Source organism: Saccopteryx bilineata, chromosome 7, assembly GCF_036850765.1.
Source record: "Saccopteryx bilineata isolate mSacBil1 chromosome 7, mSacBil1_pri_phased_curated, whole genome shotgun sequence".
NCBI classification, from domain to species: Eukaryota; Metazoa; Chordata; class Mammalia; order Chiroptera; family Emballonuridae; genus Saccopteryx; species Saccopteryx bilineata.
The window spans coordinates 49,098,634-49,118,470 of record NC_089496.1 but is presented as its reverse complement, the minus strand read 5'-3'; the positions used below and the strand labels follow the sequence as shown (position 1 = coordinate 49,118,470).

Here is a 19,837-nt window from a genome sequence, read left to right as displayed (position 1 = left end):
GACCAGGTGGTGGCGCAATGGATAGAGCATCAGCCTGGGATGCTAACGACCCAGGTTCGAAACCCAAAGTTGCTGGCTTGAGCATAGGATCATAGACATGACTCCATGGTCACTGGCTTGAAGCCCAAGGTCACTGGCTTCAGCCCAAGGTCATTAGCTTGAGCAAGGGGTCACTGGTTTGGTTAGAGCCCCCTGGTCAAGGCACATAGGAGACAGCAATCAATGAACAACTAAGGTGCCACAGCTACGAGTTGATGCTTCTCATCTCTCTCCCTTCCTGTCTGTCTGTCCCTCTCTCTGTCTCTCTCTCTCTCTCTCACTAAAGAAAAATAAAAATAAGAAATAAAAATAGAAGGTAGACCAATGCTGATTTCCTAGGTTTGATACTGTATGACAGTTACAGAAAATGTCACCATTGGTGAAAGCTGGCTGAAGCGTACATGGGAGTCTGTGGAATGTTTCTGTATCTTCCTTTGAGTCTATATGGTGGTCATCAACTGTACACATGCCAGGCATAAGTGGGGTGCTGAGATCACAAAGAATATAATACACATTCTAACAAATATATCCACTTCCCCACACTACCCATCGCACTCCTAGCCCTGGGCAAACACTAATACAATCTGTCCCCACAGATTTACCTATTCTGGACATTTCATAGGAATAGAATCAAATAACATATGGCCTTCTGGGCTGGTTTCTTTCACTTAGCATGATATAGATATTTTCAAAGAACCCATGTTGTGGTTCTTTGGATTGCTAAAAAATATTCCTTCCACTGTAAGGATATGCTACATTTATTTATCCATCCATCACTGATGAATACAGTGGTACCTTGAGATACGAACAGACCAACATACAATTTTTAAGATACGAGCTGCAACTGGGTCCGTATTTTTGCTCGAGATCTGAGCGAAGTTCCAGGATACAAGTCGTGATTTGGGAAGCTGCCGCTAGTTGGCGCATTGGCACACGGGTCCAGTGTAGGCAGTTTGATATACGAATTGACTGACTTACAAGCTCAGTTACAGAACGAATTAAATTCATATCTCAAGGTACCACTGTATTTGGATTTTTCCCACTTTTTTGCTATAACTTTGCTATGAACACTTATAACTTGTTTGTTTTTAATAATAGTACTAACAATTAAAGAGAAATGTTAATACAAGGAGACTATTGGTAGGTCGTTTTAATGGTCTGAAGAGGAAAGAAGGGTGTTAAGCAGGTGCCAGCAATGTGGGTAGTGAAAGAGATATATCTGGGAGGTGCCACTGTCAGGTCTTGGTGATGAACTGAACACGGTGAGTAAAGGAAACAGAGAGCCAGGGTCGTCTCTGGGGTCCTTGGCCTGGGCACTGGGGAACATCCTCCCCTGAGTCCAAACCCACAGGAGGAGGTGGGGTTCACTCATGCATATGGAACTGGAGAGGCCTGTGGGGTACTGAGCGAGACATGGGAACCCTGGAAGAGAGGCCAGACAGAAAGGTACAAGCTTAGAAGTACGTGGAAGTCAGGTGGTAGTTTGATGAGACTGTCCAGGAAAGCATGAAGTCAGAACACCAACAGCCAAGAGACAGAAAAAGGAACAAGAAGCCACAAGGCACAGTGGAAAAGACAGGTCTGAGGGGACAGGGACAGTGTCCAATAGCAAAGGAGAAGCCAAAGACTGAGAAGGCTCTAAGGAGGAAATGGTGTCACTGTCCAACTCTGCAGAGCAGCCCAGCAGGCTGTAGGTAAAGGGGTCACCAGCTGTAGGTAGACGGGTCACCAGGTTTAGCAATTATGAAGTCACTCATGAAAAGGAGAGAAAATGACTCAGAGATCAATAACTTGCATGGTGTGGCCGCCTTTCAGAGAGGAGACACTGAGACGGACAGGGGGCAGCAGGGTCCTTAAACTAGCTGCACACATGTATGCAAAGAATCCTGTGAAGGACTTGATCTGAACTGAAATGCAAACAAGCCCTGTAAACACATGGTCATTGCCCTTGAGTAACTGGCTTCCTGTGGGAAATAAAGAGCCATTAATTTTCCTGATATACAGAATTGCCCTTGTGTTTGCCTGACCAGCATTTCTGATACAGTTATAGTTGTTTTTGTATTGGCATTTTCCATTACAGTCCTTTTTTTTTTTTCTTTTTTTGTATTTTTCTGAAGCTGGAAATGGGGAGAGACAGTCAGACAGACTCCCGCACGCGCCTGACCGGGATCCACCCGGCACGCCCACCAGGGGGCGATGCTCTGCCCCTCCGGGGCGTCGCTCTGCCCCGACCAGAGCCACTCTAGCGCCTGAGGCAGAGGCCAAGGAGCCATCCCCAGCGCCAGGGCCATCTTTGCTCCAATGGAGCCTCGGCTGCGGGAGGGGAAGAGAGAGACAGAGAGGAAGGAGAGGGGGAGGGGTGGAGAAGCAGATGGGCGCCTCTCCTGTGTGCCCTGGCCGGGAATCGAACCCGGGACTTCTGCACGCCAGGCTGATGCTCTACCACTGAGCTAACCAGCCAGGGCCCATTACAGTCCCTTTTGATAAATTACATACATTATTTGTAGGAAAGTATACAGAACAGATGGGAGAGGAGGAGGAGGAAGAAGACGCTCCCGTGCCACCTGAAACTCTGCCCCCAGGATCATTATCTCCAACACACATGTGACGTGGTCTCTATGCTTCTGGTCAGCTGACTTAGAATGCCCTATCCTGTCGCCGTAGCTACGTATCCATCTCTTCTTACCTCCTGTGTTTTTGTGACTTCATTATTTTATATTAAAATCTCTACTTCATCTGAAATGTATTGTGACACAAGGTATGCAGTCTAGGAAGTCTGTTTTGTTTTGTTTTCCCTGCGAAATGGCTGGCCAGTTCCCAGTACCAGTTTGTCACTAATCCGTCCTGTCTCTCCCCACTGCTCTGAAACACCACATGAGCACAAGGGGTCTGAGTTCAGGTTAGCCCGTTCCGAATGTTTACACATATAATTGGGGAAGGCGTGGATCCGTCCTACTTAGAGAAGTCTAATTATCCCAAATGTAGCCACAGAAGAGCCAAAGCCCAGCACAAAGACATTCACTTGGAAAGGAACTGGCCACTTATACCATTGTCTCCACTCAAATCTGCTTCATAATTAACAGTAGATGAATTGCCCCTACGAAACATTTCATATTATTAGTTCATCTCTCATCGACTGGGATTGTTGCAAACAGACATCAATTGACTGCAGAGGGAAACTGCAAATCTTGTGAATGATGCAAGGTTTAATGCAATCACAGTGGTGCTGGAGACTGCTCTGGTCACGTGCAAGGACAGCGCACAGTGACCGCCTGGCAGTCAGTCCAGGTAACTGCAAAGAGAAGAAAACTGACAAGAATACTGACATGACAGATGTTTCTGAAGAAAATGATTTGCAAAGCAAATGATTCAGAAAGATCCCCAGGAAAATGGTTGGTGCATTGGAACACATTTTCCTAAAAAGGGCACTCTCTGTAAAGGCGCCTGTCTGGTCAGATCTGAGCACGTACGATCACGCCAGAAGCAAAGCAAAGCAGAAGCTCCACACGACTCTCCTGGCGCTGTCTACGAATTAGCACATGATTTTAGGCATGACGAGTTTTGGCAAATATATGATAAAGTACACTTCCTGTTCTTTTTAACTTTACTCACTTTTCAAACAAATCTTTTGTTTTACCAATGAAAACAATGAAATGTTGGCCTCAAGTTCAGTTAGGCTTTTTCTGACACCAATTAGTCTCCAACTTGCCATCCTTTAATCAATTTTGTACTTTTTAATTGGTGCATTAAGCTTTCTTTTTTAATAATTGCAACATTGTCCTTTACTGTTACTATATAACAAATATTCTGAAAAGGCAAATTTAACACTCTTCTTTTTGAAAATTTCCTGTCTGATCTTACATTTTTACTCTTCTAACTCTAGAATGCCTCTGTCAAGTCGCCACAGGTACCTTTGAGATTCTGCATCAGTATTTATAATTATTATTAACAGGGACTCATATGTAGTGAGAATTTGCTGTACGTCAGGCACCTATTCAGCATTTTCCAGGTGCTACTGTGTTTAATTTCACCAACAACTCAATGGTAAAGAACTGTTATTATTATTCCTCTTTGTAGCTAAGAAAACCAAGATGTAGACAAGCTATAGAACTCATCCTACCCATACAGTTTGTAAAGAGCCAAGCCAGCTCCGGAACCCATGGACTTCTAATGTCAAAGTCCACTTCAGAACAGTATTTGCCCATTTTGAACCTGGCTCCTTTAAAAAAAAAATGGACGCAGTATTATATTCTCTGTCGAAGAAACCGATTCAGAAGGCACTTAGTAATTTTTCCTGTGGTTTTTCCTATATTAAATTCATCTAAATTTTCTTAACAAAAGATTTCAAACTTATAAAAATTCAAATAAAGTCTGACGAGGTGGTGACACAGTGGATAGAGCGTTGGACTGGGACACAGAGGACTCAGGTTTGAAACCTCAAGGTCACCGCCTTGGGCATGGGCTCACTGGCTTGAGCGAGGGGTCACTGGCTTGAAGCCCAAGGTCGCTGGCTTGAGCAAGTGGTCACTGACTCTACTGTAGCCCCTAGGTCAAGGCACATATGAGAAAACAATCAATGAACAAATAAGGTGCTTCTCATCTCTCTCCCATCCTATCTGTCTGTCCCTATCTGTCCCTCTCTGTGCGTCTCTGTCTGTCACACAGACAAAAATTCAAATAAAGTATAAACCCCAAAGCTAAACCATACTGACAACCCCAAATGTCTTATCCAGCATCAAAGAACTAAATTTAAATTTTGTTGAAATGAGTCATTTGGAAGGAGCCTCAAAATAGCATCTAATCCTTGAAGCAACAGGTCATTGATTCATTTTAAAACAGTAGACAATGGAAATTTTAAATATATCTCCCAAAAGGACAGAGCAGATACCTTATTCAGATTCATACTCTTTTGTTCTCCTACCTACTCAAGACAGTAGAGATGCACAAAATACTAATTCTTGGGTGGTCCACACCACATCTCAAAATAAGTCTTCTAACCCATGTCCACGAAAAGGCTCACCTTACTTATTAAAGCTTCTCTGCTCCCCTTGCCCCCTTCCTGGCCCAGGAATCCGGTAGCACCGAAGAAAATACAGGGGAAGCTATGGTCCACTATGACTTCCAGCTTATTTGATCATTTTAAGAAAATATCCACTTCAGACGTGTGAGCCTGGATTATCTTTGAACCTTTCTCCTTGCCCAGCCTGCTCTGCCCACCCTGCTGTGGGGCCCACACCATTTGCTCTCCAAGCTTCCATCCGATGGGCCGTCACTAATTCACACCAGCTCTTGGTGAGCAAAGCATCACCTAGACGATGTAAAGTGTGAAACCCATACAGAGACGGAAGAAGCTCTAGTGTTCACGAGGTTAGAACGTTAGTCTCCAAATATCATGAGTTAGGCCCACCCAGACACGCGGGAGGTTTTGCCTATGTCCTTGACAGCTTCAAGTCTTCGCTGTAATTGGGGCCACTGAAATACTGTCCTAGACACTGAGGTCACAAAAGGAAGTCTCAGCCCCAACACCTGCATGGACGAAGCAGGTAAGCACATATGTATGAGGCCGGCTAGGCCACTGCCAAAGGCACTCACATTCAGATTTTTAAAAACATGATCCTACGGTCCTCTGGGACTCTTGCTCTACTAGAGTCCAAGGGGAAAATGCATCCTGCTGAGATGAGGAAAGAGACACGGAATGAAAGTGTGACATTCCAGCACAGATGTAGCACCTGAGCTGCAGATGAGAGCCATGCAGCAAGAAGAATTCATCCAGAAAAGGTGAGGCTACATCTGGAGAGGGACCCTGAAGGCCAGTCAAGGCTGGCAGGAGAAACATGAGGCTGAGAAGCCCATAAGGTAATTCCGAGTGGGGAAGGTTTTCAAACTCAGGACGCCAGGGAGGATGCTGACATCACGGCCTTTACAAAGAAAGTCAGATCCACGGTGCTGGGCTCATAAAGTCATGAGGCTCGAAACCCCAAAGGGTTTTTATTCTGATATGTTTGCCTATCTGCAATTCAATAAGGAAACGCGGTAAAATTACACACACTCCCGCCCTTTCTTACCAACCACGAGGTCACTGCACCTTCCCGTGCCTCGGTGACCTCAGCGGCTAAGTGAGGGAGGTGAACACGATGACTTCTGAGCTCCCGCTCAGCTATTAAACAAGCTCGTGTCTGTGAAAAGTACTTGTAAGCTTATGTGTCCAGGAATCCAGCGCTTTCTAACACGCCGCTTCCCTGCATGTATTCTGAGACAACTCTGCTGGCTAAAAACTAACACTGTAAGTTGCACAATGACTGCCTTGAAGCAGAAATAATTCATTGTATTTGTTATCTCTGTGGTGATGGTATCATGTCCCTCATGGAGAAAATAAAAATCAGGCATGAAACAAAGACACCTCTTTAATATATTCCTTCTAGCAAAGAAAAGAGACAGAGTGAAACTATTTCGGCCCCTCTTCTCCCTCGCTGCAAGGACAGTTTGAGGGGACAGGAGGTCACACCAGGAATAGCTCTCCCAGGAGGAAGCTGGGCTGGAAATGCACGTGTCCTGTCACCGTCCGTGTGGTCAGGGAAGCTGGGGTGGGGGCGTGCAGAAGGCTCGGATTCCAGACCCAGCCCTTCCAGTGGCCATGGAGGCCTGGGCAAGATTTTTAGCGTTTCCTAACTGTTTTCTGTTTGTAAAACAGCAGAATTTCTGTGTTTCTCCTACCTTAAAAAAATGTGTGAAGTACAGAAATCAGTGTATGAAAACGGAGGGTTCTAGGGCGGAAAGGCTGGATGGGTTGTGGCGCATGGCAACGACGGGTTACCAACAGTAAGAACCCTCCCTGTCGATCAGATCAGGGCGCGTGGGAGAGTCGCTCAGAGTCCAAGAGCTGGTCATCGGCAAGTATAAATGAGAGGCTGGGACCGTGACAGCGAGGTGCCTGTGCGCACAGCCTCGGTCTCCCCAGGGGCAGGAACTAGGTCGGACTGGGCATGGAAGGCACAGGCCTGATGCGCAGACTCCCGGCTTGTGAACAAACACAACTCTCTTCCTTCGTTTCTCCCTTCCTTCCCTCCCCCCTCCTCTCCTCGGCCCCTCCCTTCCACACTGTCACAGTTCTGCACATAGGCTTGCACAGAGGTAGCACCGTAATCAGTGCATGTGACTGAGGGAGGGGCACCGCTGTTCCCCCTGGGGCGCGCATGTAACTAAGGGAGGAGCACCGCTGTCCCTGGGCGTGCACGTGACTGAGAGAGGAGCACCGCTGTCCCTCCCGGGGTGCGCACGTGACTGAGGGAGGAGCACCGCTGTCCCTGGGCGTGCACGTGACTGAGGGAGGAGCACCGCTGTCCCTCCCGGGGTGCGCACGTGACTGAGGGAGGAGCACCGCTGTCCCTGGGCGTGCACGTGACTGAGGGAGGAGCACCGCTGTCCCTGGGCACGCACGTGACTTAGGGAGGAGCACCACTGTCCCTGGGCGCACACGTGACTGAGGGAGGAGCACCACTGTCCCCAGGTGCACACGTGACTGAGGGAGGAGCACCACTGTCCCCCGGGCGCACACGTGACTTAGGGAGGAGCACCGCTGTCCCTGGGCGTGCATGTGACTGAGGGAGGAGCACCGCTGTCCCTCCCGAGGCGTGCATGTGACTGAGGGAGGAGCACCACTCTCCCTCCCCGGGCGTGCACGTGACTGAAGGAGGAGCACCGCTGTCCCTGGGCATGCACATGACTGAGGGAGGAGCACCGCTGTCCCTCCCGAGGCGTGCATGTGACTGAGCGAGGAGCACCGCTGTCCCTCCCGGGGCGTGCATGTGACTGAACGAGGAGCACCGCTGTCCCTCCCGGGGCGTGCATGTGACTGAGGGAGGAGCACCACTCTCCCTCCCCGGGCGTGCACGTGACTGAGGGAGGAGCACCGCTGTCCCTCCCGGGGCGTGCATGTGACTGAGGGAGGAGCACCGCTGTCCCTCCCGGGGCGTGCATGTGACTGAGGGAGGAGCACCGCTGTCCCTCCCGAGGCGTGCATGTGACTGAGGGAGGAGCACCGCTGTCCCTCCCAGGGCGTGCATGTGACTGAGCGAGGAGCACTGCTCTCCCTCCCCGGGCACCCGGGGCCTCTGGCCAAGGCGCTGCCACTGGGCCCCGCTGGACGGGGACATGGAGAAGAGAAGGCAGATGTACCAGCCAACCCAGGGCGGAGTCTGTCTCTTGTTAAGGTCTCCCTTTTATATATGTCTCCTCCCTCAAGCCTGTGTTTTTCCGATTGGCAAGGGAGGGGGAGCCATAGACTGAGTGCTGATTACAGCGGATATTTCTCATTTACTGCCTCATTGGGCCTAAACATTTATTTCTTAGGAAAACGATCCTGCAAAAGTGGGCAGAATATGGCCAGAGGCCGAAGGACCAGTCGGAGGATGTTAACAAGGGCAGGATGAAGAGGACCTAAATTGTGACACGCTGTCCCCACTGTTTCTAGGCAGGAGAGCGTTTCTATTCTGCAATGCCATATCAGAAATACTCTTTTGGAATAAAAGGTTTTATCTGCGTATGATTAAGGTAAAAAGAAGTATAAAGACCATAGAATACAGAACCCATGACCCTAAACCTGCTATCCCCACCCCCACCCCACCAAACACCAGATTCAGAGGCCGAATCACACCTGTAACAGCGGTAAGAACTACAGTGTGAATTTTCAAAGTGTGTCTGTTCCGAGCACTGTCCTGGATGCTACACAAACATCTGAGGCCCTGGGGACAAGGAGGGATTCTTGTATCAGAAACGAAGACTCTGGGGAGTTCACTGACACACGCCAGGGTCACATACGTGCTGGGCACAGAGACAGGACCCAGACACTGGCCGGCCTGCGTCCGGAGCCTGTGCTATCAGACCAGGCTAGGCTGGCCCCATGTCTGTCTTTCCGGGTTTCTGCTTGCATTCCTTCGTACTTCTAGAAATGCTGATTGAGGGGGAAAGGCCGCAACAGGAAGAGCAGCAGTGTGGGCGGGAGGGGGGGGGAACCACACCACTTCCCATCCGATGGTTTCCAGAGGACCGAGGTGCTACAGCTGCTGCGTTTAATACACCCACTTACTTGACGCTGAGAAGAGGGAGAGAAGGCAGGGCTGCTGCCTCTAAGGGGCCATCTGTCCTTGCTGCCCGTGGTCATCACTGACTGCCCGCAGAGGGCACAGCTGGTCCCTCTCACCCTGGCCCGCTGGCGCCTCGCGTCCTGACCCCTGGTTATTTTCTTCATCTCTCCCTCCTTATTCTGATGACCACAGGCCAAGCTGAAGGGACGGGACTCATCTGGATAACATCCGCGGCTTGCATTATGCTATTTTCATCTAAGAAATATGGTATCGCGAGATCACATTTAGTTTTATTCTCTAATCCACTTTTTATTGGTTAGAAGCAAGAAAGATGGATCATCTATTTAAAAGCAGAGAAAAGAAGGGGGGAAAAGCATGCTACTCTAGAAATGTCTAACACAAATATTCCAAAATTATTTATCTAAGTTGGTTACTCTGGGATATCTGAGGGGAGACATGAGAGAGATTTTCTTTGCTATCATCACTTTATATGAACTGTAGACCCCCAAATACAACCGCAGACACGTCCCTTTAACCTGGGGCAAGCGTGGTGGCCCTCAGGCGCCCGGGCAGGGCTCTTACCTGGCATGACCATGGTCGGCGAGGCCGCGGCGTCGGTGCTGAGGCAGAGACGCCCCCCTTTGGCTAATCTGTCACAGAGCAAGGTGATGTGTTTCTTCAGTCGGCTTGTGTCTTTGGGTTTGCTCAGCTGGCAGCTGAGGCTCAAAGCCTGCTCCTTTGAACTCTTCGATAGGCAGGTCTTCAAGAGATGTGAGACAGCAGCATCCACCGTTTCTTCCCAGCCCTGGAGGCAAAAGCCAGTTTTGAATATACGCAAAGATGGTAAGTGAGCCAAGTAGGCACTTAACGGTTAACTGAGTTGTAAGATGATTGCTGTTTGGAATACTCCAGACCAGTCTGGTTTTGAAGTCTAGCTCTGCATGCTGTTTGGCCTTGAGCAAGCTACTAAATTCTTCTTAGCCTCAATCTGATCTACAAATGAGAATATGGACAGTCCGCGCCTCCAAGGGTTGGGGTGACTTGAGAGATGGTATAAGAGAAGCTTTAGCCCTGTGCCAGGCCTGAGCAACCGGTAGCGACAACGGCCATCTCAAGTGCAGGTGTGTCGGGGGACCTGGAGGTTGGAGCTGTCAGGATTACAGGTCATTTTGCCTGATCTTCCTGCTGAAGGGTCCGGAACTAGTTGGCGCAGGGAGAACCTCTGGATATTGCGGGAGAAAGTTGAATGACGGGGAAACCCTGATGTCGCACTCAGCTCTTGGTCCCATGGCCTCGGGGTCACAGGCAGAGGCCAGAGGACCTTATTTCAAGATGGTTTTTATGAGACACAAGCCTGTCCAGTCTTACTTCACTGTGACAAAATGTGACACAAAGAAAGGAGCGTCCACTGATCCCACTTTAGCTGGGGACAATGTGGCTGTTGGGCAGGGACCTCAGGGAGGCTGGTATTGTCGTCAGGTGTTGTCACCAATGTGACTCCGTCTGTACCCAGGGTCTGGTAAACTTAGAGCTCTTGACAACCAGAGTGGACATGTAAAGGAGGACAGTGGATGAATGGATTCTCACAGAGCAGTGCAGAATTGTCCTAGCCCCTCCTACAGAGCTGAGCCTGCGGCTCGGAAAGAGAGAGCCCTGGGAGACTTCGCTGCTCTTCCCACTTCAGCCTCAACCCTATCAGCGGTGCCACCAGCTGCTTTTGAACACGCACATCGGGTCAGGTTACTCCTACACGTCAACTCCTAACCCCAGGTGCCGGTGGAGCATACGCAGCACCTTCTGCCCCTGTGCCTGCTCATTCAGTTCTCCTCCTCTCCCTTGCGCCCCCACCTGCACCCCCCCCCGGGCCCCTGCACCGGCTCTCCCACGGCAACGCTGCTCCACGCTGTATCTGGCTGACTCCCGCTGACAGCCCAGCTCGGGCACCACCTCCCAGGGTCACGTTTGTGGGCCCCTTTCAGGGCTCTGAGACCCCACACCCCCCGTTCCATCACAGCACTCCTCCCCCAGGCTGTGGTCATGACCTACATGTCTGCTCCCCCGACAGTGCCCGCAGATCCCCGCACCCGGGCACTGTGCTGAGCGAACAGAGGGCCGTCAAGACACGTTTGCGGGACCGAGATGGTGAGCGTTGAGACGGATCTTACACTTGGGAGGACCTTGAAGATCTCCAGTCAAAGCGTGTGCGATTTGACCAGGCTCTCGTATACAACGATAGCAGCCATCCATCGAGGCGGGGCTGCCTTCACACCCGAAGTTACTACTTTGGGAGGCAGGTCATTACTTACAGGATGTGTGTAACTAGCAAAAAGCTATCCCTACCCTGAGCCAAGATCAGCCCCACTCTGGCCTTTACCCTCCAGAGCCACACAGAATAAATCTAACCTCCCTTCTGTATGACAGCCCTCTATATCTGTGAAGACAGCGACCCAGTACCCCCTTTTCCAGAATAAACATCCCCAGTTCCTCAGCTCTCCCTTATATAAACATAGTTTCAACTTTTCTCTCTGAGTGAGCGCCAATTTCAAACACTTAAAAATTTATACAGCTAACTAGAGAATACCAAACTGACCCCAAGATACCAGGCTGGCGATGGAACTGCGTGCGGGGAGGGACACGGCTGTCCCTGCTGTTCCCCGGGAATTCCCCCAGCCAGCCTGGCCTCTGGTCGCCTCGGCTCTCTGGTCACCCGCACCGCACGCTCTCGATCCACAATGAACGGACAGATCACTGACCCCGGGCCAAGCTCTCCTCTCTCACCACACTGTTTGCTTCTGGGCTTAGGCATAGCTTTTTAGACCCAAGTGTACTCTATGTATCTACTCAAGAACTTCCAACTGCTTTCTAAAAATCAAGCTTTTTTTTTTTTTTTTTTTTTTTACTCTATGGTCTCGTGACAGGTGCTACTGGGCAAACTAAGAAACAAATTATTTTATATTGGTCTTCAAAATCTTTTCAAGAAGCGTTGAAGACCATAAAAAACAGCTTGCTACCCCAAACCATTAGAGAACCACTAGTTACTACAAAGACATCTCTATGCAACTATCACAATCTAAACTAGATAAATACCTACAATTGAATTTGCATTTCTTTTTTTTTTTTATTCATTTTAGAGAGGAGAGGGAGAGACAGAGACAGAGAGAGAGGAGAGACAGAGAGAGAGAAGGTGGGGAGGAGCTGGAAGCATCAACTCCCATATGTGCCTTGACCAGGCAAGCCCAGGGTTTCGAACCGGAATTTGCATTTCAGTAACAATGGGAAGATATAAATTAAGACAAAATGGCAGCCCTGATGTCATGAGAGAGAACATATTTTCGAGTTGACTTTGGAGCGACTGACAAAGACCTCTGGAGTATACATATGAACAATCCTTTATGTATAATTTGGCATTTGTGTGCTCTGTGGTCATTTCAGCATTAAAACAGTTCCTACTATTTTATAGACTAGTCATCTAAGCATACTACTGTTTTCAGAAGGAGGTCACAGTAGCCTGTTAGATCATTTAAGTAGATATGGTATTAGTTAATATAGAGGTACTACAGTTTCCTTCCCTACTGCCAACTTGCAGATCAAGTAGAAAACCGTGTCATGTTTAGGGATTTGGCACGGATATTTCTTTACTCTAATGAGGCATGATGTCAATACTTCAGAAAGGTTGCTACTAAAATACAGGGTTCTTATTTGGAGGGCCTAAACTGCTACATAAACTCAAATATGGTAATGAAAAGGAATGTTTACGAGACAAAAAAAAAAGCTTTTGTAACAAGAGTTTCGTTACATAAAAACGCAACGTGATAATTCACTGATGGAGCACGGAGCATACTACCTGATGAAATGCGAAACCAAACTGTGGGAATGTAGAATCTCAAGGGTGAAAGGCACCTGGAAGGTGGGGTACTACTGTAACCACCCCACACCTCTGACACACAGAGCACAGCGGCAATGCCAGCAGCAAGCACAAGGTGCTTCAAACCGGCGGACTCTTACCCTCTCTCTCTAAGCTAATGTTCTGCATTTGACCCAGACTCCCGCTCTGACCTCGATGCCTTAGACAGGGGAACACAAGGTAGATGGCTTGAATTATCATGAAGCTTGATCTAGGGGAGCCATATTCAGTTTTAAAACAAAACGTTGGTGATGTCCCACACAGCCAATCCACTTGACAGAGCAGTACAGGTGGCTTCAGGCATAAGCACGACTCGGTAGCAACTTACAAAAAAATCAAGACTGAAAAATCAGATTGATCATAAAGATTCCAGATGAAAGATGGGGATGGTAAATTGGATAATTTGAACCAGTCATCCCACTGAGATTAACTAGGAAAATTCATAAAAATAATCTCTTTGGAGGTACAGGAAAGCTAACAAGATAGTCATTACCAGGTCAAGATTGTGATAACGCTGTGTTCTTTTTTTTTCTTTTCTTTTTTTTTTTTTTCTGAAGCTGGAAACAGGGAGAGACAGTCAGACAGACTCCTGCATGCGCCCGACCGGGATCCACCCGGCATGCCCACCAGGGGGCGTCGCTCTGCCCACCAGGGGCGACGCTCTGCCCATCCTGGGCCTCGCCATGTTGTGACCAGAGCCACTCTAGCGCCTGAGGCAGAGGCCACAGAGCCATGCCCAGCGCCCGGGCCATCTTTGCTCCAATGGAGCCTTGACTGCGGGAGGGGAAGAGAGAGACAGAGAGGAAAGCGCGGCGGAGGGGTGGAGAAGCAAATGGGCGCTTCTCCTATGTGCCCTGGCCGGGAATCGAACCCGGGTCCTCCACACGCTAGGCCAATGCTCTACCGCTGAGCCAACCGGCCAGGGCAACGCTGTGTTCTTAACAATCTCAAAGATCAAAGGATGAACTCAGTAAAAAAATGTCTACCAATACAAGAATTCATGGGTTTAAGTGAAGTAGTAAAGCAAACATTCATGACAAGAAAATGACAGCAAGACCATACTTTCTTCACTTGATCTTAGCCAAAAGGCCGAGAAGCAACGGGGACCATATTTTCTTGCAAAGCAAAAGCTAAAGGCTTTCCAGGATGTAAGACAAGAAGCTACAGATAGAAGTGTGTTATATTTTGTTACTGAGATACAGGCACACAGATTACTACCCTATGCCAAGCAATACAACTGAAGCAGGAAAAAATTGCCAAATCCCTGGAATAGATTTGGTTGATTAATTAATGTATCACACGGGACTATTAGTAGAGCAGTAAACATCAATTAGCCTAAAATTTTCTGCTAACTCTGAACAGAAGCTGCTGAACTTCCAACAACATGTGATTCAGCTGGGGGCAGCGGCGGTGGGGAGTGCAGGGGACAGAAGGGGCTCCCCGCTACTCAAAAAGGGACATTTTTAGAACGGGTGTTTTTCGGAAGAAAATTCACAAAAGCAGCGGTGGCGTGCTCCTAAAGGCTGCGTCAGCAACGCCCTTCACGGCACACGGGCGGTGCTGCGTGGAGAAACACGGACAGTGGTGGATTGGCCTCGAAAGAATCAAACCTTGAATGTGAAGAAGTGTCAGGAACACGTTAACTAATTTATGTGGTTCTTATCTGGCTGCTTTATTCAGACACGAGAGTGACTTATGAACCCTATGACTAAGTAGGTCTAAGAGAGCGCTTTCGATCATTACTAAAAACTTTAAGTGGCCCTGGCCGGATGGCTCAGCGGTAGAGCGTCGGCCTGGCGTGCGGGGGACCCGGGTTCGCATCCCCGCCAGGGCACACAGGAGAAGCGCCCATTTGCTTCTCCACCCCCCTCCCCTTCCTCTCTGTCTCTCTCTTCCCCTCCCGCAGCCGAGGCTCCATTGGAGCAAAGATGGCCTGGGCGCTGGGGATGGCTCCTTGGCCTCTGCCCCAGGCGCTAGAGTGGCTCTGGTTGCGGCAAAGCAATGCCCCGGAGGGGCAGAACATCGCCCCCTGGTGGGCAGTGTCACCCCTGGTGGGCGTGCCGGGTGGATCCCGGTCGAGCGCATGCGGGAGTCTGTCTGACTGTCTCTCCCCATTTCCAGCTTCAGAGAAAAAAAAAAGAAAAAAAGAAAAAAAAAACTTTAAGTGATTGAAGAAAACAAAACACTACATCATAGTTGAATTGGTCATGTTTTCTTTTTCCTAAGTGGTCCATGAACTAATGCTGTAACTCACAAGAGATGGCATCTTGCTGTTGAAATACAGCAGTGACGCAGGAAGAGCCCCGAGTTCTTAGCTGACTCATGCTCGCGCCCAGCATCCCATCAGCACTCTATGTACAACCAGTCGCCACGAGAATCTGAAGATACACCAGGTGCCCTCATCCCAGCTGCACACCTGTGATGGATGAGTCGTTTCTGAATGCGCAACGCCGCACACGCAGTGCAACTCCCTCAGGTATGGTTTAGCACCTCTGTTGTTAGGATCCTAGGAGTACTTACAGTAGTGTTTTGACCTTGCAGATGGCAAAGATAACCAAACATCAAAACCCTGAATCTAAAAATGATGGTGAAGACGCCCAGGAGAGGCTCTGGCTTATTGAGACCAAATAGGCAATGTAATTTTCAGTTACTCTGGGTAAGAAGTAGAATTTGGATATGTCTTATTGAAGAACAAAAACCTTAGGATATACCTTATTAAATATTTTTTTTCATTTCAGTTTATGATGTTTCAGTAAATCATTTGCAGTAAACCATAGCTACCTAATGAAGTCCAGGTTATGTAGTAAGAAAAAATAGAGAGAGTGAAAGATACACCTGAAAAGTAAGAAGAAATTCCATGCGTCACAGCTGCTCAGATGCAGACACGGCCCTTCTCTCAGCCTAACACGTGTGGGAGGCAGGGGGCCTCTGGTTCTGAGTCCTCTGAGCTGTCAGATTCCTCAGTGCACAAACCGTGTTTCCAGCAAATTCCGGGCATGCCTTCACGAGCAAGGCACTGCAGGGCCAAGTCCACTCACTTTCTCAATCTCCTGCTCTTCCTCCGCAGCCCGTGTGTACTGGTTCAGGAGGGACAGAAGGCGAACACAAGCCGAAAGCAAATCTGAACGGCCACTCTCGCCTCTCTTCAAAGAGGATCCAAAGCTCAGAGAGTTCCATAATCTGCCTAAGGATGCAGAGCTCAGAAAAGTATTTGCTCAGAAAGGGGGTTATTTCACCCTCAGCCTGACATAATATTCTATTCGACTGACATGCCACAATTTGCATTTTCCAAGTATTAGCATTTTAGGTTGCTTTCAGCAGTTCCTAATTACAGACGTAAACATCATGGTACCAAACGGGCTTGACTGAACTACTTTGAGTGCGTTGACTTAGATTACGAGAGGCAAGTGTTGGGTTAGTTCTGTGACCCACATTTTCCCAGAAGACCATCCGGAAAGAGTGTTTATCAGAAATAGGCAGGTATGTCTGTCACTATATATCTGTCAGCAGCAGCACTATTACCAAATTTGGCTAAATCAATTCAGGTGAAGTATACCTAATAGTCATTTTCACTTTAGTACATTCATCATCAATAGAACTGAAAATGTGTGTGTTTACAGATTTGAATTACAGGGTGTGAACTAACGTATGTATAAATATGTGCGTGTGGTGGTCTGGCTGTCCCTCTATAGCATTCGTCATCCACACGGGAGAAATCAGGTTTTGCTCTTAAGAGAATCCGAAATGTTCGAGGTTGCTCACAAGGAGCAGTGCAAAATCAAAGTAGAATGCTTCCTTTAAAAAAATGATTTAAAATATATAAGTTGTTGAAGGAGGATCTGTAATTATATGAAGCGTTATAAAAATAAACGGGGTATCAAGCAATCCCCAGAGACCTCTATCTGACTGTCTGCTCAGTTTAAGCTTTAATTCCATGGGGAGATAGGAGAATCTAACCTTATGAGAAGACCAGACAAGCACAGGGACCATTTTAGAGTATAGAATGAGGGTTAGATTATGTCATACTCACAAGTGAAATTCACAAGAGAATGAGAGCCAGAATAAATAGGGAGGAAGTGAAAACCGATCTGCCTCTTAAAGAGGGTGGTGGAGAGGTAAACAGAGGACACTGTTCGAGGTGAAGAAGGAAATGCTCTTAGCCCCAGCCTCACGGAAAGTTGTGTGCCCATGGAAAGTCGGCTTTCCCAGAACGACGTGGGGGGGCTGGGGAGTCACAGAAAATCACTTTTAGAAGGAAAGTCTGGTGGAGCCAAGTGACTGGAAGTCCTGACAGCCTGGCACTGGAGTCCGAGCTGAACCAGGGTCAGGGAGCCACAGAAAATGCGTGAGCACACGTGTGACCGGAGACCAGTGGGCGGGGTCCGGCAGTGACGCGCAGGGCACGCCAAGGAAGAGACATGCGCAGAAACGCTCACTCAAAGGCCACGGGAAGCCAGGCAGAGTAGCACGGGCGTGAGCCAAGGGGGTTTCACAGAAACATCTCCAAATGTGTAAGAACAGGCCCGGCGACTGATGAGACCATGAGGTGCAGCTGTGCGTGTTGTGGCAGACAGAGCTCTGGTTTCAGGGGACCGCGTCACCGGTACCCGTGAGTGCATTTCTAAAAGAATGCAAGGTCCCAGAAATGTCAAAATCTGCTCTTCATGATTAAGAGTCTCAAACTAGGTTGTGGAAAGGTATTTTAAGGAAGTTGAACTGATATATGATACACACACTTGCAGTGTGGAATCCAATCGGTAAGCAGTAGGAGGGTGATGAGGGTCACTGTTTTCTTCACTCTGGCTGTATCAATTTTACTTACTTAGCTATTCATCTTTATTTCAAAAAGGATTTGAGCTAGCATACAGGAGAATGATGCTCCAATTAATCAACTGTTTGTTCATTTTTTTTATTGATTTTTTAAAATTATTTTTGTTTATTCATTTTATAGGAGAGAGAGAGAGAGAGAGAAGGAGGGAGGAGCAGGAAGCATCAACTCCCATATGTGTCTTGACCAGGCAAACCCAGGGTTTTGAACCGGCGACTTCAGCATTCCAGGTCGACGCTTGATCCACTGCGCCACCACAGGTCAGACATTTTTTTATTGATTTTAATTTATTGTGTTTACATAGATTCTAGCGTTCATTTCTTCAGTCTCCTATTCTTTAACGCATAAAGGATATTAAATGTGCCCGTATTTGATCTACATGAGCAAAGTTTAAAAACTTACACATCGTCGCTTATACACTGGATCCTACTTGGCTCCAGTTCTGATGGCCTTCGACTATTTCCATTTTAAAACAGCAAGTGAGTCATCGGGCAGGCTCTGAGATCTGTTACACAAAGTCTGACAAAGCAAAAAGGGTTGCGCCTAACCAGCAACCACACGGCGGAGAGGGTCGCCATTATGAACATAAACCTCATTCTTTTCTTGTTTATTTTGCTGGGCTAAGATCATGGGAATTACCAAAATATTCACTTTCTGCACTATGTTCCCACAGACGGTTACGATTGTGATGCTACTTGAACACTCACAACAGGCAGGCTTCATACTGACACCAGACTTCCTCCTTTTGTTTGCCTTTTAAGAAGAGGTCATTAATAACAGTAATGATTAGCCATCTCCGTCATCACTCAATCCAGACAGGCGGCACAATGGCCCTTACATCAAATCTGACCTGTGACGTAGAAGTCTTTAAACCTTGTAAGTGAGCCTTGATAAGTCTCTCCACACAATAGGACTTCCTATTATAAACATCTGTTTTCTCACATGAGCCATGTTGAACAGGTTAAAAATAAGTTTCCCTTTCCCTATCAGTTTGCAAAAGAAATAATCAATCAAAAAGTAAGGCTGAAGGTTCAAATCTCCATCTTTACTTTCCCAGGGGGGTTTTTAACATTCAATACTAGAGAAGGCAACTATGAAACCCTTAAGAATGCAATATGTCTTTTCTGCTTAAAATAGTACATAATATCTACTGAAGATATTACACGCATGTTGAGAGAAAAGACCAAATCAGGCAAAATGCTGTGCAATGTGCCAATATTCCTTCCAGCTCTAGGACTGTATGTCATCGGGTTCCCAGACCAGTGCACTGTGGCTCTTGTCATTAGAGAGCCCTCTGGAGACACGTGGAACACAAATGAACATTCGGAGCAGAAGTCTGAAATAGCCCATTTGGAAATACCAACACTGCTCCTCCTTGCTGTCTTGCCATCTGCTGGACTTCATGTCAAAGAATCTTAGTCATCTAAGCTGTTTACTAGGAAAATGAGAAGCAGATCCACACAGAAACCAGGAAGGGCAGAGAGGAGTCATCCACATACCAACGCCAGGGGATAGCGACTTCCTCCAAGGCTGCATTCAGAAGGATTAGAAGGCCATGTGCGGGCTCAACAGGAAAGAATCCGTGACAACTGCAAGGCCCACCGAGGCCGTATGAAGACGGAGCAGCAGCACTCTTGCCAGCTTCTTGCCTCCCCTTTACATATAGGTGCATACCTCCCCCTAGAGAAGCTTCTTGCTCCTGGGAGAATGTCTGGTTCTTGTGCATATGACCAGGCTGGTCTCAGAACACCAGAAGGAAGGGCTTCTGATGCAAACACCACGGGGTCACGTAATGCCAGTTCAGTAACTTGTTAAAATATGCTGGAGATGGTGTTCACCCCACTGACCAGACCCTTTCCCTCTTGACGACTGAGAGTATGCAATAGAATTTTCTACAATGATGAAAATGTTCTGTATCTGCCTTGCTCAATGTGGCAGCCACTCACCACATGTGGCCGTTGAGTAATTCAAATATAGCTTTTG

The 19,837-nt window shown here is 47.9% G+C and overlaps 1 protein-coding gene across 4 annotated transcripts in view; it reads right to left on the bottom strand.

The window, feature by feature from the left end:
* The window catches only part of BBS9 (Bardet-Biedl syndrome 9), a 388,196-nt gene that overhangs the window by 54,335 nt on the left and 314,024 nt on the right, over positions 1–19,837 (bottom strand). For all 4 annotated transcript variants that reach the window (XM_066239905.1, XM_066239906.1, XM_066239904.1 and 1 more), the window contains one exon: positions 9,705–9,927. In XM_066239905.1, the coding sequence (XP_066096002.1) occupies positions 9,705–9,927 (223 nt within the window). The remainder of the gene's footprint in view (positions 1–9,704; positions 9,928–19,837) is intronic.